This window comes from Macaca nemestrina, chromosome 18, assembly GCF_043159975.1.
Source record: "Macaca nemestrina isolate mMacNem1 chromosome 18, mMacNem.hap1, whole genome shotgun sequence".
Classification (NCBI taxonomy): domain Eukaryota; kingdom Metazoa; phylum Chordata; class Mammalia; order Primates; family Cercopithecidae; genus Macaca; species Macaca nemestrina.
Genome location: NC_092142.1, coordinates 66,397,142 through 66,419,939, shown reverse-complemented (window position 1 = coordinate 66,419,939; position 22,798 = coordinate 66,397,142). Strand labels below are relative to the sequence as shown.

At 41.4% G+C, this 22,798-nt stretch overlaps 1 protein-coding gene across 5 annotated transcripts in view; it reads right to left on the bottom strand.

Moving 5' to 3' along the window:
* LOC105491427 (leucine rich repeat containing 36) overlaps window positions 1-22,798 on the bottom strand; it is a 57,109-nt gene that overhangs the window by 8,544 nt on the left and 25,767 nt on the right. For 2 of the 5 annotated variants that reach the window (XM_011757841.2, XM_011757844.3), the window contains exons 6-10: window positions 13,141-13,265; window positions 11,505-11,556; window positions 9,391-9,831; window positions 5,267-5,565; window positions 937-1,102 (exon numbers count right to left, since the gene is read on the bottom strand). In XM_011757841.2, coding sequence (XP_011756143.1) covers window positions 937-1,102; window positions 5,267-5,565; window positions 9,391-9,831; window positions 11,505-11,556; window positions 13,141-13,265 — 1,083 coding nt within the window. The remainder of the gene's footprint in view (window positions 1-936; window positions 1,103-5,266; window positions 5,566-9,390; window positions 9,832-11,504; window positions 11,557-13,140; window positions 13,266-22,798) is intronic. The other 3 variants (XM_011757843.2, XM_011757846.2, XM_011757842.2) reach the window with 3 other exon arrangements.

Sequence of the window (22,798 nt, the reverse complement as noted above, 5' to 3'; positions counted from 1 at the left end):
TCTAGTTTTTTTGTTTTTTTCGTTTGTTTGTTTTTTTCCGAGACAGAGTCTTGCTCTGTTGCCCAGGCTGGAGTGCCATGGCACGATCTCGGCTCACTGCAAACTCCACCTCCCAGGTTCAAGCAACTCTCCTACCTCAGCCTCCCGAGTAGCTGGGATTACAGGTGCACACCACCATGCCCAGCTAATTTGTGTATTTTTAGTAAGGATGGGATCTCATCATGCTGGCCAGGCTGGTCTCCAACTCCTGACCTCATGATCCACCCACCTCAGCCTACCAGAGTGCTGGGATTACAGGCGTTAGTCACCGTACCCAGCCAAGTTTCTAGTTTTTACTTAAACTTTTACCACCAACAAAATTTCCTTAATTATTCTTCTATTAAATAGCCAATAAACATGTTAAGCATCAAAAAGAAAATAACAACAAATAAATGCATGAAGCCAACATTTGCAAAACTGTTTTCTCCCATGTTTCTAAAAAACGAACCCTAAAGAGAGTCCAGGTCATTTACTCATTCGAGTTTTTCAAATCATAACATTCTAACAGTCATCTCAAAACTCTGATGATCAAACCCAATTTCTGTTGTATTCATTATTGGCACTTTCCCAAGGATCACAAAATCTTTTAAAAAATTAATGTAGTCATTAATTTATATATCTGGTTACTCTATATAATACCAAAGACTACCAAATATTCACAGGAGGAACAAAACAATCGTTACAAAACAATTAGAAAAGGTGCTGCTTTTAAAAAATAATGAAGAAGAATATGAGAAAAATGCAGATTTGTTAACTATGGTGTTTCTGAGATGTTTTAGGATGTGATCATGAGAACAACTTTCCTTGCAAGTGAAGTGGGCTAAGTGGTTTTTAGCAGAACACAGAGTAGAGGCAAAGTCCAGCTCCTCTCTAGGGACAGAGAATGCATTCACTCACCAAGAAACTTCTTGTTCAGGAGGAGGGAGCCAGAGCCATTCCAGTGCTTATCCACAAGCTCCAGGAGCTGTCTGAGGACAGTGGCCACATGGGGGGTTCTGGCAGAGATTGGGGGACTGTGGTTTCCAGGCAAACCGTGCAAGCTACCCAGGTCACTAGAGAGAGGCTCAAGAGAAAAAAAAAAAAAAAAAAAGGAAAAACAAACAAACAAAAAACCCAACCATTTGTCATTCTTATACAATAAGGGAAGTAAGTATGTAGACATTTAGACTTTTTTTTTTTTTTTTAATTTTTTTTTTTTGGAGACGGAGTCTTGCTCTGTCGCCCAGGCTGGAGTGCACTGGTGCGATCTGGGCTCACTGCAATCTCTCTGCCTCCTGGGTTCAAGCGATTCTTCTGCCTCAGCCTCACAAGTAGCTGGGACAGGCATGTGCCACCATGCCCGGCTAATTTTTGTATTTTTAGTAGAGACAGAATTTCACCATATTGGCTAGGCTGGTCTCCAACTCCTGACCTTGTGATCCGCCCGCCTCGGCTTCCCAAAGTGTTAGGATTACAGGCATAAGCCACCGCGCCTAGCCTAGACTACTTAAAAAGTGAAAAAGAAAGATGATTTCGGCTGGGTGCGGTGGTCATGCTTGTAATCCCAGCACTTTGGGAGGCTGAGGTGGGTGGATCACAAGGTCAGGAGATTGAGACCATCCTGGCTAACATGGTGAAACCCCGTCTCTACTAAAAATACAAAAAAAAATTAGCCGGGTGTGGTGGCGGGTGCCTGTAGTTGCATCTACTCAGGAGGCTGAAGCAGGAGAATGGTGTGAACCCGGAAGGCGGAGCTTGCAGTGAGCCGAGATTGTGCTACTGCAGATGCCGTCTCAAAAAAGAAAAAAAAAAAAAAAGATGATTTCATCTTTCAGTTTGGATTTGAGTAGCATAATATTATTTATGTCCAAGACAAAAACATAAGATATTCAAGGATAATTTCAAAGGTAACAGTATCTTATATGATAAATTTTAATAGAAAATTTCAGGCCAGGCCTGGTGGCTCATGCCTGTAATCCCAGCACTTTGGGAGGCTGAGGTGGGTAGATCACAAGGTCAGGAGATCGAGACCATCCTGGCTAACATGGTGAAACCCCGTCTCTACTAAAAAATACAAAAAACCTAGCCGGGCGAGGTGGCGGGCGCCTGTAGTCCCAGCTACTCGGGAGGCCGAGGCAGGAGAATGGCGTGAACCCGGGAGGCGGAGCTTGCAGTGAGCTGAGATCGGGCCACTGCACTCCAGCCTGGGCGACAGAGTGAGACTCCGTCTCAAAAAATATATATATATAGTATTATATTTTATAAAATAAATTGGGGAGTAATATAAAAAATTATAACTCAAAGTAAGCTTATATTTAATATATTAATATATAATAAACATAAATATTCTATAATATTTTATTTAAGACAGAGTCTAGCTCTGTACCCAGGCTGGTGTGCAATGGTGTGATCTTGGCACACTGTAGCCTTGAACTCCCAGGCTCAAGCGATCCTCCTACTCCAGCTTCTGGAATAGCTGGAACTACAGGTGTGCACCACTGTGCCTGGCTAATTCTATATTTTATTTATTTATTTATTTATTTATTTATTGAGATAGGGTCTTGCTTTATTGCCCAGGCTGGACTGTAGTTGCATGATCTCAGTTCACTGCAACCTCTGCCTCCCAGGTTCAAGCAATTCTCATGACTCAGTCACCCAAGTAGCTGGGATAACAGGTGTGTACCACCATGTCCAGCTAATTTTTGTATTTTTAGTGGAGACAGGGTTTTGCCAAGTTGGCCAGGCTGGTCAAAAACTCCTGGCTTAAGTGATCTGCCTGCCTCGGCCTCCCAAAGTGCTGGGATTACAGGCATGAGCCACCATGCCTGTTTTTTTTTTTTTTTTTTTTGAGACAGAGTCTTGCTTTGTCACCCAGGCTGGAGTGCAGTGGCCCGATCTTGGCTCGCTGCAACCTCTGCCTCCCGGGTTCAAGTGATTCTCCTACCTCAGCCTTCTGAGTAGCTGGGACTATAGGCGTGTACCACCACACCCAGTTAATTTTTTGTATTTTTAGTAGAGATGGGGTTTCACCATGTTGGCCAGGATGGGCTCAAACTCCTGACTTCAGGTGATCTGCCTGCCTTGCCTCCCAAAGTGCTGGAATTACAGATGACTTACACCTTTCAGCAATTAAAGAGTATATTTCTTTTTTATTTATATTCAAGCAGCTGTTTTAAAGCTTTCCATAAAGATAAAAATAATGTCTAACAGAAAAAAAGGAGTTTTTAAGATCGTCTAGAAAAGCATATTGAAATTTTAACAATTATTTATTTGTTTATTTATTTTTATTTTTTGTAGAGAGAGGGTCTCCTGTGTTGCCCAGGATGGTCTTAAACTCCTGGCTTCAAGTAATCTTCCACGTTGGCCTCCCAGAGTGTTGGGATTATAGGTGTGAGCCATAGCATCTAGCCAGATTTTAACAATATAACATGAAATAGAGGTTAAAAAATTTCCTAGAACATGTCTGATTAATATAACATCCCAAATATGCTAAATGTTGCTGGATCTTCACACTGAATACATTAACACACAGTTAATGTTCTTGTCTGGTAAAATAAGCATGGGGGACTGAGAATGAAAAGAGACCAAAAAACTAAAGAAAACATTACAAGACTGCCCCCTTTGGTGCACAAAAATTACAGCCACTTCCAAAGTTCTGAAAACTGAATAGAAAGTCTTTAAAGAGTAAAAAACAAAAACATAAACAAAAGCACTCCAAACAAACCAACAAAAACTCTGTAAACCCACCCCAATGTGTAAGATTTCCAACAACTGAAAAATAAGTAACTAGAAATGGCTGTTTTTGACCAAATCTCCTGCTTCCTTACAGGGCAGTAAATGATTGACAAATGGTTCCTATCGCAAAGATTCTTGGGTACAAGGGAAGACAAGACCCTAAGAGCTGGGGTTCCTCTAACCACATGGATGGATCTTCCTCATGATGGAAGTAGAACCTGGAGAAAAATGAACATTCAAAAAGACAAGAGAGGAGAGTAGAAGGCATTCTCCACAAGGGATGTATGCAAAGGCAGGAGCAAAACTTGCTGAGAACTAGTAATGATAAAGTTTTATTGTATGACACTATCATACTAGGATATTTTATTTTATTTTATTATTTTTTTTGGAGACAGAGTCTCACTCTGTTGTCTAGGCTGGAGTGCAATGGCTCCATCTCGGCTCACCACAACCTCCTCCTCCTGGGTTCAAGCAATTCTCCTGCCTCAGCCTCCCAAGTAGCTGGGATTACAGGCATGCACCACCAAGCCCGGCTAATTTTGTATTTTTAATAGAGATGGGGTTTCTCCATGTTGGTCAGGCTGGTCTTGAACTCCCAACCTCAGGTGATCCGCCCGCCTTGGCCTCCCAAAGTGCTGGGATTACAGGTGTGAGCCACCGCGCCCAGTCACTAGGATATTTTATAAAATGAATTACATGTATACTGTTTATATGGGAATGGTTCTTGATTTTTCATTCATTCTCTGAACTACTTTCAGCTAAAAATCCCTTGGATAATCTAATTCATCTTGTTTGCTGCTACATTGGAAAAAAAATTTAAATTGTTTTAACTTCTAGACAGAAAAGCAAAGCAATGCTTTTATTATTATTTTTTTTTTTATGAAACTGAGTCACTCTGTCACCCAGGCTGGAGTGTAGTGGTGCAATCTCGGCTCACTGCAACCTCCACCTCCGGGGTTTAAGTGAGTCTCCTGCCTCAGCCTCCTGAGTAGAGTAGCTGGCACTACAGGTGCGTGCCACCACACCCAGCTAATTTTTGTATTTTTTAGCAGAGATGGGGTTTTGCCATGTTGGCCTGGCTGGTCTTGAACTCCTGACCTCAGGTGATCCACCCACTCAGCCTCCCAAAGTGCTGGGATTATGGGTGTGAGACACTGTGCCCAGCCTGAAGCAATGCTTTTACAAGAACTATTTAATGTGCGGCTGAAGCAAATGTGTAAATATGATGAGACTGTAAACATAGATGCTACAGAGTTCAATCTTCAGCTGGAAATAGATCAGGGACAGTTCTCCCTGTGATATAAGTGAGAAAATGGCAGCAGTGGGGGAATGACTTTCCCAAGAGCAGAAGGTTCAACAGACATTAGCTTGGCAGCATTAGCCACCAGCCTCTAAAAATCTCTTTGAATTTCTAGCTCTGTTGGTCAGAACCACCTCCACTCCCAACAGAACCCTCATTCTGGTCTTCAAGCTGACATGTTTCTTGCACAAACACAAACAAGCCAATACTTGCCTCGCTGCCTGTAGCGTCTTGGAAACCATGCTTTAGATTCAGGTTGGCAAGGATATTGTCCTTCCATTTGAATCCTCTCTTCGATGGGCTTAATGACCTCTTAGTAAAAATCTTTCTGTCTTCTGAAGTCCCAGGAGACAACAGCAGTGTCCGCAGAGGAGTTGTCCTGTTTCCCAGGACAGCGTTGTTTGGGACAGAACCGTGTGCTGGTGTTAAATCACCGAGGCTGGTAGATAATTGTTGCTCTACATTGACGAATAGAGCAGGGTCACTGTTGAGATGGGTTGTGGCATACAGATCTGTGGAGGAAACAGGCTGAGAGATGAACCTGCCCCTTGACTCCCTCATGTCTCACTTCTATCCATACCTGGCCTGTAGTCCAAGGGTCATAATAACCACTCCCTAGCATACATCCTCAACTCTTTGACAAAACTCCAACTCTGGTTAAATCCAACTGTCCACATATTCCAAGCCTACACCAGAGCAGGGGAACATAGCTGGAGAATGAAACGCATCTGTTCTGACCTTTCTAACTTTAAACTCATGACCACTATTGTAACTGCACCACTCATGACTTAGTGGTGCCCAGTCCTTCTATTTTTTTTTTTTTTTAAGAGTCTCGCTTTGTTGCCCAGGGTGGAGTGCAGTGGCACAATCTCGGCTCACTGTAACCTCTGCCTCCCGGGTTCAAGATATTCTCCTGCCCCAGCCTCCCGAGTAGCTGGGTCTACAGGCAGGCACAACCACGCCCAGCTAATTTTTGTATTTTTAGTAGAGATGGGGTTTTACCATCTTGGCCATGCTGGTCTTGAACTCCTGGCCTCAAGTGATCTGCTGGCCTCGGCCTTCCAAAGTGCTGGGATTACAGGCGTGAGCCACTGTGCCCGGCCTCTCCTAATATAATACTTTGGCCAATTTACTCTTCTATTCTCTGAGACAAATATTTCACATCTCTTTTCTTTTCTTTTTTTTTTTTTTTTTTTTTTGAGATGGAGTCTTGCTCTGTCACCCAGACTGGAGTGCAGTGGCTGGATCTCAGCTCACTGCAAGCTCCGCCTCCCGGGTTCACGCCATTCTCCTGCCTCAGGCTCCCGAGTAGCTGGGACTACAGGCGCCCGCCACCACGCCCGGCTAATTTTTTTGTATTTTTAGTAGAGACGGGGTTTCACCATGTTAGCCAGGATGGTCTCGATCTCCTGACCTCGTGATCCGCCCGTCTCGGCCTCCCAAAGTGCTGGGATTACAGGCTTGAGCCACCGCGCCCGGCCCACATCTCTTTTCAAACTTCCAACACCTTCTCTTCCCTTCTTACTCCCAGGTGCCAACCTCCTTTATTTCACTGAGAGGCAATCAAAGAAAACATCTACGTGATCACACCATTAAATCTACCAACTCTCTTGTATTTGTATTAAATTCTCTGCCTTCCTTCTTATTACAATAGATGAACTATCTGTGCTTTTATTTAAAGCCAGCGTCTCCACTGGTGGACTGGATTCCATTTTTTATAATGGTCCCTTTTCTCTCTGGCATCATCAGTTTTCCCTCCACTAGATCATTTCTACCAGGATCTCCTTGACCCCATCCCCTCTCCAGCTACAGTTCCATTTCTCTGCTTCCTTTTACTGCAAAACTCCTTGAAGGGGTTGATATGGGTTGGCGGTGTCCCCAACCAAATCTCATCTTGAACTGTAGCTCTCATAATTCCCACATGACAAGGGAGGGACCTGGTGGGAAGTAACTGAATCATGGGGGCGGGTCTTTCCCATGCTGTTCTTGGTGACAGTAAGTCTCATGAGATCTGATGGTTTTATAAAGGGGAGTTTCCCTACACAAGCTCTCTTGCCTGCCACCATGTAAGACATGACTTTGCTCCTCATTCACCTTCTGCCATGATTGTGAGGCCTCCCCGGCCATGTGGAACTGTGAGTCAATTAAACCTCTTTCCTTTATAAATTACCCTGTCTTGGGTATGTCTTTATTAGCAGTGTGAGAACAGACTAACACAAGGGTTGTCTATATTCAATAACTGTACTGCCTTGCTTCCAATTTTTTCTTGAATTCACCTCAGTGAGGCTTTCATTCTTATGCATCCCCTGAAGCTGTTCACTAATGCCTTCTTCATTGCCAAATACCATAATCACTTCTCAGTCCCAGGCTCCCTCCCTCCCTATCAGAAGAAGCATTTGACCTAGCATTGATGACTCCCTCATTCTTGAAACACATTCTTCACTTAGCTTCCAGGATATCACTTCCTCTTGGTTTTTTCCCCTCTATCTTACTGGCTGCTGCTTTCTCACTCTCCATGATGGTTTCTCTTTATCTACTTCTAATTGTTGGAGGGCTCAGGACCAGTCCTCAGATCCCTTTTCTATCTATATTTACTCTTTCAGTGAGATTTCACCCAGTCTCACAGTTTTACTGTCACCCATACACTTATAATCTCCAAATTTATATTTCCAGCCATACCTTCTTCCCTAAACTCTGCACTAGTATGTCCAATTACCAAATTGGCATCTCTGGAAAGTTTTAATAAGGCACCTGAAACTTAAGATGTCTAAAACCCAACTCTTGATATTTATCTTAAAATCTGTATCTCCCATTCTTTTCCATCTTAGTAAATGAAAGCTCTGTTCTTCTAGTTATTCAGACTCAAAACCACAGAATCATCGTTAACCCTTTCTCCCACACTTCATCCTGGATCCATCAGCAAACCATGGAGTGTCATCTTCAGAACATATTCAGAATCTGACTACTTCTCACCACCTCCACCGCTATCTGTCTAGCCCAAGCCATCATTATCTGTTACGCTGATTCCAATCTCTTAAAGCATTTAAAAAAAAATTCTACCCTGCTCCCCATAGTCTATTCTCAACCCGACATCCACAGTAATTCTTAAGTGAGATCACATCACTCCCTTGCTACAAACCCTCCAACTCCTTCTGATCTCACCCAGAATAAAAGTCTGGCATCTTTGTTACTTCAGCTATACACTCTACTTTCTTTGCTGCAGCCACACTGGCCTCCCTGAGGTTCCTGGAACATGAAAAGTATGTTCCAGCCTCAGGACTTTTGCATTTATTCCCACTGTCTAGAAAGTTCTCCTCCCAGACCCACATGGCTTACACTCATTCAAGTCTCTACTTTTATGGTGCCTCATCAGAGAAGCTTTCTGGACCATTCTGTCTAAAGCATCACCTCCTCCTTATCATGCTCTGTGCCCTTATATAATTTTTTCCACAGCACTTACCATAACCTGACATATATTTACATGTTAAAATGTTTATCATGTGTCTTACCCCATGAGAATATAAGCTCCATGAAAGTAGGGATTGTCTTCTTATTATGGTAAAATATACATGGAACTTTATTTTGTTTGCTACTTTATCTCCTGAGTTAGAACAGTGTCTGGGACACTGTAGGTGTTCAATGAGTTTGGTTGAATAAGTAACAGAAGAGTGATCTCTGTCACTAACTCTGAAACTAACTTTTGTTTTTGTTTTCAAGACGGAGTCTTGCTCTGTTGCCCATGGAGTGCAATGGCCTGATCTTGGCTTACTGCAACCTCTGCCTCCCAGATTCAAGCAATTCTCCTGCCTCTCAGCCTCCTGAGTAGCTGGGATTACAGGTGCACGCCACCATGCTCAGCTATTTTTGTGAGTGCGTGTGTGTGTGTGTGTGTGTGTGTATTTTTGGTAGAGATGGGGTTTTACCATGTTGGCCAGGCTGGTGTTGAATTCCTGACCTCATGATCCGCCCAGCTCAGCCTCCCAAAGTGCTGGGATTACGAGCATGAGCCACCGTGCCCGACCTGAAACTAACTTCTTCTGAAAGTAACTCAGAATAGAAGTGACTGTGAGTAAAGACTAGATGTCCTGGGATGCTACTTAACTAAAATAGCAAGTAGCTGTGATGCTCACTCTCCTACAAATTTTCCCTAATATATATATATCATGTTAAACTAATACCCTATAGATTTCTGGAGGTTCCAAGGACCACTGGTGATCCTAAAATACAACTTAAGAAATGCTAATACAATTTCAGAAGGGTTAATTCCAAAATTTTCAGTTATATCTTCTACCTTCATGCCTATGAAGAAGAGCTGTAAACTGACAGGAAGCTGTTACCTGAACTAAGCTTCAAAAGCCTTCTAGTGCTGGAGTCGGGGTTTGACAGAGAAGTCAATAAGTCTCCACAGGAATGTGAAGCAGTGGCCTTTATGTCATTTGAAGGCTTTATGCTGTACTCTTGATAGTTTTTGCTTCTCTGAGGCCTTTTACCAAGACTTCCATGCAGAGATAGAGTTTGAGAATAATGACTGTCATAATTTTCCAGACCAACATCTGAAGGTAACTGATAGGGATGGATCTGGCTAGAATCACCCACATCCAGGCGTTTACTCAACGAGGCATCATGGGTAAGCTGAAAAGTATCAGGTTTTGGTATCAATTCCTTTTCTGGAGAAGAACCTGAAGACTTATTGTCCAAAAAAGATACTTGGTACCCTTCTCTAGTCATCTTCTCTGGGGATCGGACTGTGGACTGACGAGGCGAGTAATGTCTGAACTCTAAACACCACCAAGGTAAAAAAACAAAACATGGTAAGAATTCTTTGTGGCCTAGCTGGGAGTACCTCTGTTCACTGAACATACTCTCTGCCAGAAACACCTCTCAGGAAGAGGTGATTTATAATTCTGATTAATGGTAGCATAAAGTGATGAAAGGACTTCCACATGGAACACCACCACCACTAATAAAATGTGGGACTTTTGTGTAAACAGTAAATAATCTATAACATTCTGGAGACAAATTCTTTTCCTTTTATTTTATTTTATTTTATTTTTTTTGAGACAGGGTCTCACTCTGTCACCCAGGCTGGAGTGTAGTGGTGCAATCTTGGCTTCTTGGCAACTTCCACTTCCCAGGTGCAAGCAATTCTCGTGCCTCAGCCTCCCAAGTAACTGGGATTACAGGCATGTGCCACCATGCCCAGCTAGTTTTGTATTTTTAGTAGAGACGGGGTTTCACCATGTTGGCCAGGCTGGTCTCCAACTCCTGACCTCAAGTGATCCACCCACCTCAGCCTCCTAAAGTGCTGGAATTATAGGCATGCACCACCACGCCTGGCTAATTTTTGTATTTCTTGTAGAAACAGAGTTTCACCATGTTGGCCACACTGGTCTCGAACTCCTGACCTCAGGTTATCCACCTGCCTCTACCTCCCAAAGTGCTGGGATTACAGGCATGAGCCACTGCTCCTGGCTGAAAAAAAATTTTTTTAATTAGCCAGGTGTGGTGGTAGTCCTAACACTTGGGAGGCTGAGGTGGGAGGATTGCTTAAGCCCAGAAGTTTGAGGTTATTATGAGCTCTGATTGTGCCATTGTACTCTACTCTAGCCTGGGCAACAGACTGAGACCCTGTCTCAAAAAAAAAAAAAAAAAAAGGAAGGAAGGAAGTGGGAAGGGAAGAAAGAGAGAGAGAACGAATTGCCTAGAAATCTACATCCATCTAAAATACCCTTCAAGAATGATAGTGAAATAGAGGCATTATCACACAAAGAAAAGCTGAAAGAACTTATCACTAATAGACCTACATTAAAGTATGTACCACTAAAAGGAAAGGAAAATGATATCAGAAGGGAAGCCTGGGAAGAAAAAGGAAGTGAGCAAACAGTGGTTAATAAATGGATAGATTTAAATCTACATTGACTATATAAAAAATATTATCTTATGAAGTCTTTAAAAATATAGAGAATTAAAATTCATAATAACAACATATAAGTCAGGAAAGAGTAAATGAAATAAAGTACTATAAGGTTTTTGAATTATGTAAAAGAAGACTTAAGGTATTAACAATTTAAACATTATGTAAGTTAACGATACATATTATCATTTGGGGAATAATACTAAAAATATAGAAAAAGCATATAACTTATAAACTAGTAGAGATAAACAAATGGATGAATAAAAAAATAATAAATACAAAAGAAGGCAAGAAAGGTAAGAAAAAGAATAGTCAGCCAATGCAAAAAAAATCAAGAACAAAGGAGGTCAGAATATCCACTCTTTAGGCAGAGAAGTCCTACAGGTTACTAATCATCCAGGACAGTCCCTCACGAAAGCAGAAATTATTTGACTAAATAGGGCCCCCGTATTGAGACATCTTCATCTCCCAAATCCCATCACATCCAGACTTCTCTGATTAGTATGGGGGAAAATACTCAGTGAGCAAAATATTTACCATCTTCATGGTGATTGTCACTTGGCATCTCCCTTCTTGCCACTTCCTGTGTCTAAAAAAAGTTTGAAAGTTTAGGTAGAAGGAAGTCCATGTGTGTTCAAATGTGAGCTTATTAGACCAGGGGTTCAGAATACTTTCCTGTTAATGGGAAAGACTATCCTTGCAAGTTAGGGAAACAGACCTTTAAGCAAAGGTCCAGTTTAAGTCTATTTTAAAACAGTCACAATACAAGGAGATTCTAGAGTTGCTTGAATATCTTTAGGAGGTAAAGATCATAGCAAACAATGACTGTACTTTCTCTGCTTTAGATAGCTCAGCATACAAGGTAGATGAGGCCACTCTCCAACTTTGCTTTTTCTGTTTAAAGGACTCTCATACTTATTGTACCGGCTGGTAAAGCTGACAACCACCATAGCTAAGGGGGTTTTAATAGGCTGAAAATTAATCTGAGGCATAACTAGGCAAGAATTGAAGCAAAACAGAAAACCATCTAGGGTTTGCTTTTAAAAAAATTATCTTAAAGTATTCAGTGTCTTTTTGGTAGTCATGGAGAGAAAGAAATCCCACTTCCTTAATTCTTAAACTAAAAAGATACAGCAAACTATTCAATTTCCTTTTTTCTCACTTCAAGAAGTAATTTCAGAGACATTTTTTTGTTTGTTTTTTAATCCAAGAAGTGCTATTTAACTGGAGATTGCAATACTCTTTGTCTCCACTTCCTTAAGTCAATATGGTTTTAAAAAATGGTAACTAAGATCGTTTCTAAGTCATCCAAGTAGAATCTCCAAAAACAAAGAAACTGATTAAATGCTTATCTTTTTTAAAAGGTGAAGGTAGTCTATACCCGAACTGAAAAGAATAGTACTTTTTACTAATTCAGTCTTGATTATCCAAATTATGGATCAATCAGAGCCTTTGCTGCTTTTCTTTCTCCTCCTGGCTATTTTCTACAATTTTATTGTTCATAAATATATCAAAGAAAAGGCAAAGAAAGGAAGCAGGTGAATATAAAGTAGTCAGTTCTGCTCCTTGTATCATATTCACTCACACAAACAAGCCTTACATAATGGTTGTATCCCTTCTGTCATCAATTTTTTCACTAAAACCTTATTTTTCACTACTCCCCATCTTGCATGATCTCTATCTTCCCATTGCCCACAACTTCCATGCCATCTTTACCCCTTAAACTTTACTTTTTTTGTTACACTGAAGAGGCAGCTTTGCGAAAGTCATACCTTAAATGTAAGACTCAGCATTAAAGGGCAGAGGTAGAAAATGTAAGAAGCAAGGCAACAGAAGATGGAGATACTGGATAGAGAGGAGAAAATTTAAAACCAGCCAAAAACTGTAACAGTTGCATTCCTGTTTGAGGACCAAAATGCCTGTCATAGATATGCTAAAGTTATATGTATAAATATATGACATTAGATAACAGGTTAGTGTGAGAGACAGGGAAATGGGAGACTGAAATTAATGGAGAAGGTACTCTACATTCTGTCCTGCCCTTTCCTTTAAAAGGGTCTAAAATGCCTTCAAACAAGTCCTCTGAGACCTTCATAAATAATTGAGAGACCATTGAATTATCAGTATTAATCACTGACTAGCCAACAGATCAGCAGGAGAGTGAATACATTACCTGTGTCCCCAGTGGGAAGGTGTCTAATTTCTGATCAGGTGTACCATTGCCCTGAGTTGCAGAAGTACTTAGGGAATCCTTTATTTCTCGGTTGGGGAAGGGAATAAAAAGTCCTTTGTTTGAGTCTGTGTTAAAAGAAAAAGCATACAATGAAGCACTGACCAGACTTCAAAGACAGCATGTCTAATGGAAAGATACTAAAAGGAAAGTCACAAGATTGAGTGCTAGTTCTGGTGCCACCACTTGGAGACCACATGAATTTGAGCAAATCACTTAACTTCTCTACATCTCTCACTTCATTTGGAAAACAGAGATGATAAAGTCTAAACTTTCTATCTCTTAGGGTTGAGCCAGGTTAAAACAGGATAATGGATATGAAATGGCTTCATAATTTATGAAGTGCTCAACAGAAACTGAGTGGAAGGCAAATACTTTGCACATTTCCTAAGCTAATAAATAATTAACTTTGATACCAATTAAATAATCTCCAACTACAGGGGGAGATGCTGGGAATAGACTCCTGGTATTACACATCTCTAGGGTACTAATCAGCAGTCAGCACTGATTGACCATATCAAATCAGCCTTTTTTTACCTTACTTTCTCTCTTTTGTAAAAAGAGAGAAACTAAGCTGGGCATGGTGGCTCACACCTGTAATCCTAGCACTTTGGGAGGCTGAGGTGGGCAGATCACTTGAGGTCAGGAGTTCAAGACCAGCTTGACTAACTTGGTGAAATCCTGTCTCTACTAAAAATACAAAAATTAGCTGGGTGTGGTGGTGCACACCTGTAATCCCGGTTGCTCGGTAGGCTGAGGCAAGAGAACTGCTTGAACCCAGGTGGTAGAGGTTGCAGTAAGCCAAGATCATGCCACAGCACTCCAGCCTGGGCGATAGAGCAAGACTCTTTCTCGGGAAGAAAAAAAAAAAATCAAATGTATTAGAACACTCTGTATGTTATTTTCGGTGAGATTTTTTTTTTTAATTTTTACATTAAAAAAAAGTTTTAATAGAAACAGGGCATCCCTATGTTGCCCAGGCTGATTTAGAACTCCTGGGCTCAAGCAATCTGCCAGCCTTGGCATCCTAAAGTGCTGGGATTACATGCGTGAGCCACCAGGCCTGGTAAGATTTGTTTTCTAGTGAAAGAAAAATAATTTTTAAAAAGCAAAGGAACTAGCATTCCATTTTCATTAAAAAATACTGTTAGGGCCAGGCACGGTGGCTCACACCTATAATTCTAGCACTTTGGGAGGCCGAGGTGGGTGGATCACCTGAGGTCAGGAGTTCGAGACCAGCATGGCCAACATGGTGAAACCCCGTCTCTACTAAAAATACAAAAATTAGCCAGGCGTGGATGCCTATAATCCCAGCTACTTGAGAGGCTGAGGCAGGAGAATCACTTGAACCCAGGAGGCGGAGGTTGCTGTGAGCTGAGATCGTGCCATTGCACTCCAGCCTGGGCAACAGAGCGAGACTCCATCTCCAAAAGAAAAGAGAAAATCCCATTAGTATTTTGCAGTTCACCTTTCAAATTTTCGTGTTAGTTTAATACATATATTCACAAAAAAGTGACAAATAAATTTTAACTTTTTTCCTGTTTTATAATTTTATTTTTTTACCAATATTTTTACTGTGATTAGAAAAATTATTTTAAAAATAAAAAGTAAAAATAACAAAAACTATAGCCTAGTTCTGGCCACTTTGGAAACTGTTATCAAGAAGAGCCTGCCAGCAATTCTATTACAGGCCAGGCACAGTGGCTCATGCCTGTCATCCCAACACTTTGGGAGGCCCAGGTGGGTAGATCACTTGAGCCCAGGAGTTCAACACCAGCCTGGGCAACATAGTGAGATCCCCATCTCTATTGAAAATACAAAAATGAGCCAGGCGTGGTGGCACAAGTCCCAGCTACTTGGGAGGCTGAGGTGGGAGGAACCCTGAGCTTGGGAAGTCGAGACTGCAATGAACTGAGATTGTGCCACTGCACTCCAGCCTGAGTGACAGGAGTGAGACAAGAATGACAAGAAAGAGAGAACGATTCTATTAGGCTGTCATATGTGTAAAAAGGTTTTTCCACTCTTGATCAATACATTTATTAATTGTAGAATTCTGGGATTTGGGGTCTTCTGGGGGGACTTGAATTAAAACAAAAGTTTTGCTTTTGTTTAAGGAATTTTTTTCCAGCAGGATTATGTAAGAAGATAGTATCAAGAACTTGGGCCTTTGTCAAACAATGCGCTCTTATGCTCACTTTCATCTACTGGTTGTGGCAACAGAAAGCCACTACAAGCCAGTGCAACTGAGAGTAGACAGTGAATAAAGCCAGCCTCTTGAGAACCAGCCCTTCCATCCATTTGGGGCTCTAAGATGCTTTCTATTTCTGAATTGCCTTCTGGGACTGAAATGTCCTACTTAAACACAAGATGCTCTTCCAACCACTGGACTTGACAGAACTACTTTTCTGCAAGTGACGTGAGCTATCAACCTTTTTGTTCTCTGGTTCCCACCGCAGTAGTACTACAGAAGAAACAAGGTGAAGCAGAAACTGCTAGTTGTAACAGTTTTTGTGCGAATGAGAATGGTTAGTAGGCTGTGACTTTGGGTTCAGGCCTCCTCTTACCCTTATCCTGCGGAACAAGACTTTGCAGGTGTTCAAGACCCTGCTCCATCCTGCTTTTCCTTCTACAGCACATATGCTCTTTTCCAGATTCACAGGTTCCTTTTCTTTCAACCTATGTATTGGTTCAAATCCCCTACCGCCTGAACTTCTTGCTGAGTGCTCTCATAGTTCTCCTGGGTTTTAGCTATCACTTAAATCTGAGTGACTCTTAATGTAAATCTCTTAACCCTGGTCTCTTTTCTGATGTCTAGACCTAAATTTCCTGAACAGCCCCCAATTAGTGCCCGCACACAACTAAAAAGTCAATATTTTATTTCTTTTTTTTTTTTCCTTGAGACAGAGTCTTACTCTGTTGCCCAGGCTCTGGAGTGCAATGGCACAATCTCGGCTCACTCCACCTCCTGGGTTCAAGCAATTCTCCCACCTCAGCCTCCTGAGTAGCTGGGACCACAGGCATGCACCACCACGCCCAGCTAATTTTTTTGTATTTTTAGTAGAGATGGGGTTTCACCATGTTGGTGAGGCTGGTCTTGAACTCCTGACCTCAAATGATCCGCCCACCTTGGCCTCCCAAACTGTTGGGATTACAGGAGTGAGCCACCGCACCCAGCCAAAAATCAGTATTTTCTAGCCAAACTCATTATCTTCATTTCCAGGCCCACTTCTGCTGCTGGTGCCTCCCCCAATCTTGTTATTGGCATTACCATCACCCAATCACTTAAGATACAAACTTGTTATTTGACTCTTACTCATCTGAAATCTCAATTACCAAGTTCTACAGAATCACTCTATAACTGTCTGAGAAGCTTTATTTTAATTGAGATATAATTCATATATCATACAATTCATCCTTTTACAGTGTACAATTCAGTGTTTTTTAGTATATTCACAAAGTTGTACAACTACCACCACTATCTAATTCTAGAATATTTCATCACCCCCAAAGAAACCTCATATCTGTCATTCCCAATTTTTCTCTCCCTTCCATCCTCTGGCAACCAACAATATACTTTCTGTCTCTATGCAATGGCCTATTCTGCAAATTTTATATAAATGGAATCATACAATATATGGCCTTTCTGTCTGGCTTCTTTCACTTAGCCTGATGTTTTCAAAATACATGTTATAGCATGTGTTAGTACTTCATTCCTTTTTAATGCCTGAATATGGATATATCACACTTTGTTTATTCATTCTCCAGTCAATGGCTATTATGAATAATGCTGCTTTCATTCCTGTACAAGTTTTTGTATGAACATAGATTTCCATTTCTCTTAGGTATATATGTAGGAGTGGAACTGCTGGATCAAATGTAACTCTATGTTTAACTTTTTGAGGAACTGCCAGACTGTTTTCCAAAACAGCTGCACAATTTTACTTTCCTACCAGCGATGTATGACGGCTCCAATTTCTGTACATCCTTGACATTGCTTTTCTTTATAGCAACTTTTTTAATTGCCAAAACTATTTTATTTTTTATACATATTACTTCATCACTGGATATTAAGCCCAGTATTCAATAGTTACCTTTTCTGCTCCTCCCCTTCCTCCCACGCTCCCAGTCATTGCTTATTAGATGTCCTTTTGATTCTAGTCGGCCTAGTGGATGTGAAGTGGTATCTCCTTATAGTTTTGCTTTGTGATGTTGAGCATCTTTCATGTGCTTTTGGCCAGCTGCGTATCTTCTTTGGAGAAATGTCTATTCAAATTCTCTGCCCACATTTTTTTTTTAATTGGGTTATTTTTGTCTTTTGTTATTGAGTTGTAAGGGTTCTTGTAGAATGAGTTGAGTACATTAGCTCATGCCTGTAATCTTAGCACTTTAAGAGGCCGAGGTGGGAGGGCCGTTTCAGGCCAAGAGTTCAAGACCAGCCTGGGCAACATAGCAAGGCCTTATCTCCACAAAAAATAAAATAGTTGGGTGCTAAAAAAAAAAAAAAAAAAAAAAATAGTGGTGACATGCCTGTAGTCCCCACTACTCAGGAGGCAGGAATATCACTTAAGCCCAGGAGTTTGAGGTTGCAGTGAGCTACGATTGTGCCACCGTACTGCAGCCTGGGCATGACATTACCCTCCAGTTTTTTAAATATAGAATGAATATTAATTAGATCCTACTCAGATATACAGTCTGCAAACATTTTATCCTATTCTGTGGGTTGTCTTTCCACTTTAATAGTGTCCTTTAAAACACAAAAGATTTTAATTTTTATGAAGTCCTTTGGTTGTTTTTTGTGTCATATCCAAGATATAGGATCACTCTTGAAAAAACAAAACTGATGCCTTACTCTGCCACTATTATGACTAAGTATGTCATATACAACAATCAAGAAAATGAAGCAATTTGTATTCTGAGATCATTTTTTTCTTGTCTTATTTTTTAATTTTTTGTCTTGTCTCAGTTTATTTTATTCTTTTTCTTCAGACACAAAATATATCCAGCCCTTAATTCCAAAAGCAAATTTAATTATGACATGTTGTCCAGCCCAGGTTTGAACATCCATATAATCAATGCGATAGGGCAATTTGTTTGAAAATTATTTTCTATTTGTAATAATAGAGAAATGGGTTTATCATACAGATACAGGGGCAAATAATAGCTACTTCTACTATCAGTAATCCCAGCTGGATGAGGCTCCATTTCACATGTTTATACAAAGACCCTGCAATCAATGGGAGGCTGAGATCTGGCCAGATCCCCTTCAAGGAAGGACTTGCTGCCCAGCTGCTGGAGGGCACTTCAGCCATTTGCTCTTCATTCAGAGTCCGTCTTAGCTATCAAGAACCATCTCCTGATGCCATTCTCTTCCAATGACAGTTCACTCCCCGTGACAGAGCTAGGCAGGGTACAAAGGCCCAGACATTTCAGCCTAGTAAGGGACATTCTGAAGGGAAGTTCTTACTCTAGAGCTCTCTCTCTGCTTAACCCTCTTTCCTCCCCTTCCTCTCAGTGTTACTCTCAAATAAACATATTGTACCCCAGATTCCACTGAGATAAAAATATAAGAGCAGAAATAACTTGGCTTTCACTAGTCTCCAAAACCATTTCTTTTAAATTGCTAATCACCAATAAAAACAACACAATCCCTGACATTTAAAATATTAATATGTAATAACTATTGCAGATATGATAATTATTAAAGGTAATTGGTGAGGTGGTTTTTTCCTATCATGAACAGACTGTGTGTAATCTTAGTAACCTTGTATTTTTCCCCCCTTTAAATAATAGTTGTGTCTTATATTCATAAATTCCATTTTTCTGAAGTTTGAACTACATAGCAAAACACTGCAGGTAAAAATACTTCATGTTTTGTATCCAGGCTTTCTTTTCGTATCCTCCAGGACTTAATCAACCTGTGCTTCCTCATCTGCATTTATTTTACCATTGGCCTCCTAGGACAGGTCCTCATTACCTCCCACTAACTAAATCTAGCTTGAGTTATCTCTCAAAATCACACATTTAAGCATGCCTCGCCTCTAAGAGATCCTTAATTATTACCTATTTTCAAGAGAAGAAAATGAACATAATTAGTAAAGAGGGCCTTTGCAACTTGGCTTTATCTCCAGCCACCAGCTGAGTCAATTTCCTGATCTGTTTCACCTGTCTGCTGCTGCTTTTCCCTCTACATTGCCGCTGCTTTTCTCTCTACCTTTTCCCCTCAACTATGCCCACTGAACTCTATTTGAATGCCCAACTAAAGTGTTGTTTTGTGCAGCCTTTTCCCAGGCCTACAATGAGTACTAACTGCAACCGCCTCTCCTCCATCCCTCTATATCTCTGCCACAGTGAAACTCTAGTCTCACGGTGAAGCCTGACTTGTGACCTAATTAGCTGTAATAAATCCCTCCAAAATGGGAGTATGTGAAGATGTGACACTATTTTAATCATGTCCTTGTCTGCCTACCCCCAACACAGGATTTGCCCAGTAGATACTCCTTTGCTGAATTGCTCTCATTTCCACTGACAGAGATTGCTAACTGCCTCTCCCCCATATTCATTATTCCTCCCTTAGAACTCTTCCCATGACAGCCCTAGATTGTCAACATCTGGATTTCTAAAAGAGAGAGAAATGAACTTCTATCTTGTTCAAGTGACTATTTTGAGAAGTCCCTGCTATTCCAAGCTGATTTTTATTCAGCCAAAACTCCATCATGGCTAAACCAAGAGATGACATGGATCAACATGTTGAAATGGGATGGTTTTCAATGCTAGACACAGGAATGAGCCACTGAGGGTGGCTGTGGTGGATTTTTCCTTGTTATTTTAGAATAATATATTAGATCAGTATATTTTCAGTAGGACTCTATTTAAAGGCAAATAGAACTGGCAAAAACAGTGAGTTAGGTTGTTTTCAACTAGTACCTACAGGATAAATGTAAATTGTTCTTTTTTTTTTTTTTTTTTTTTTTTTTTGAGACGGAGTCTTGCTCTGTAGCCCGGGCTGGAGTGCAGTGGCCGGATCTCAGCTCACTGCAAGCTCCGCCTCCCGGGTTTACGCCATTCTCCTGCCTCAGCCTCCGGAGTAGCTGGGACTACAGGCGCCCGCCACCTCGCCCGGCTAGTTTTTTGTATTTTTAGTAGAGACAGGGTTTCACGGTGTTAGCCAGGATGGTCTCGATCTCCTGACCTCGTGATCCGCCCGTCTCGGCCTCCCAAAGTGCTGGGATTACAGGCTTGAGCCACCGCGCCCGGCCGTAAATTGTTCTTAGTAAGGCATTCACTGTTCTCCAGAACTTGACCTTCTACCCAACATAAACCTTCCACCCAAACCACACTGACACATGGCTTTCTTCATGACCTACCATGCTCCTTACCACTTCCAGACAGTAATTCACACCAACCCCACCAATCAAAATGTGCTGCTCCTCTTTTCAGGCCATTCCATTGCTGTCTAGCCTGTAAGGTCTGATGGCTTTGTTTCCATATCTGTCATAAAACCTTTCTCCACTGCCCCCAGCACACACTGGGCTTCTGTAGCATGTCACCAGCCACATCAGTGTTTCTCAAGCTCAATGTTCTAATAAACTCTGAGAACAGGAGTCCAGTTTGAGAAACTATAAGAAACTAAACTCGGGCTGGGCGCGGTGGCTCAAGCCTGTAATCCCAGCACTTTGGGAGGCCGAGACGGGTGGATCACGAGGTCAGGAGATCGAGACCATCCTGGTGAACACAGTGAAACCCCGTCTCTACTAAAACTACAAAAAACTAGCCGGGCGAGGTGGCGGGCGCCTGTAGTCCCAGCTACTCGGGAGGCTGAGGCAGGAGAATGGAGTGAACCCGGGAGGTGGAGCTTGCAGTGAGCTGAGATCCGGCCACTGCACTCCAGCCTGGGCGACAGAGCGAGACTCCGTCTCAAAAAAAAAAAAAAAAAAAAAAAAAGAAACTAAACTCAGTATACAAAAAGGCATCTTAAAAAGATTATATTGGAACAATTTGGCAGTTTCTTACAAAGCTCAACATACTGTTACATGATCCAGCAATCATGTTCTTTGGCAATTACTCAAATGAGTCGAAAACTTATGCCCACACAAAAACCTGCACAAGGTTGTTTATAACAGCTCTAGTCATAATTGCCAAAACTTGGAAGTAACCAAGATGTCTTTCAGTGGGTGAGTGGATAAATAAACTGTGGTACATCCAGACAATAAAATATTATTCAGCACTAAGAAGAAATGAGCTGTTAAGCCATGAAAAGGCATGGGGGAAATTTAAGTGTATATTGCTAAGTGAAAGAAGCCAATCTGAAAGGCTACATACTGAATGATTCCAACTATATGACATTCTGGAAAAGGCAATACTATGGAGACAGTAAAAAGATCAGTGGTTGCCAGGAATTAGAGAGGATGAAGGAATGAATAGGTAAGCACAGAGAATTTTTAGGGCAGTGAAGCTATTTTTGTATGATAGTACAAAAATAGTACAATGGTACAATAGTAGAATGGTAGATACATGTCGTTATACATTCATCAAGCCCATAGAATGTACAACACCAAGGACGAAACCTAATGTAAACTATGAACTTTGGGTTATAATGATGTGTCAGTGCAGGTTTATCCGATTGTAACAAATGTACCACTCTGGGGCAGGATATTCATAGTGGGGGAGGCTGTGCGTGTGTGCAGGTAGGGTATACGGGAACTCTACTGCCTGCTCAATTTTGCTGTGAATCTAAACCTGTTCTAAAAAATAAAGTATGTTTTAAAAATCAGATTATTGGCCAGGTGCAGTGGCTCACATCTGTAATCCCAGCACTTTGGGAGGCCCAGGTGGGCGGATCACTTGGGGCTAGGGGTTCCAGACAAGCCTGGCCAACATGGTAAAACCCTATCTCTACTAAAAACACAAAAATTAGCCAGGCGTGGTGATGCACGCCTGTAATCCCAGGGAGGCTGAGGCATAAGAATCACTTGAACCCGGGAGGTGGAGGTTGCAATAAGCCGAGATGGCACCACTGCACTCCAGCCTGCGCAACCGAATGAGACTCTGTCTCAAAAACAAAAAAAGTTTCACTAAAATGGATGGGCTTTGGTCTGGGTCATAAAGAACGGTAGGATTTGAGTAAAGCATTACAAGCAGAGGAACAGCATTAGTTTAGGGACAGATGAGGGAGAAAAGAAGGACTATTTGGGGAGGAAGGAGTGGTTTGATTGAGTATTGGACATTGTAGTTGACAAACAGGAGATAAGATTTCAGTTTAGGTTGAAGAGACGAATTACACATAGAGCTTAGGGGAGTCTTATATGCCAAGTAAAGGAGTTTAGACTTAATTTAGTAGGGGAGTAGGAGCCAGAGAAGTTTTTGAGCAGGTAAGCATAATGAATTATCACAGCTGTGTTTTAAGAGAATTAATCTGGCAGCAAAGTACAAAATGAATTGAAGGAGTAAGAGACTGTGAGGCAGTATCATGTAATGGTTAAGAGCACTTTGATGACAGATGGACCAGAGTTTGCCTCCTAGCTCTGCCACTTACTGTATAACTGAGGCAAGTTATTTCACCTTTTTGGGTCTCAGTTTCCTCACCTGTAGAACCACCTTCAAG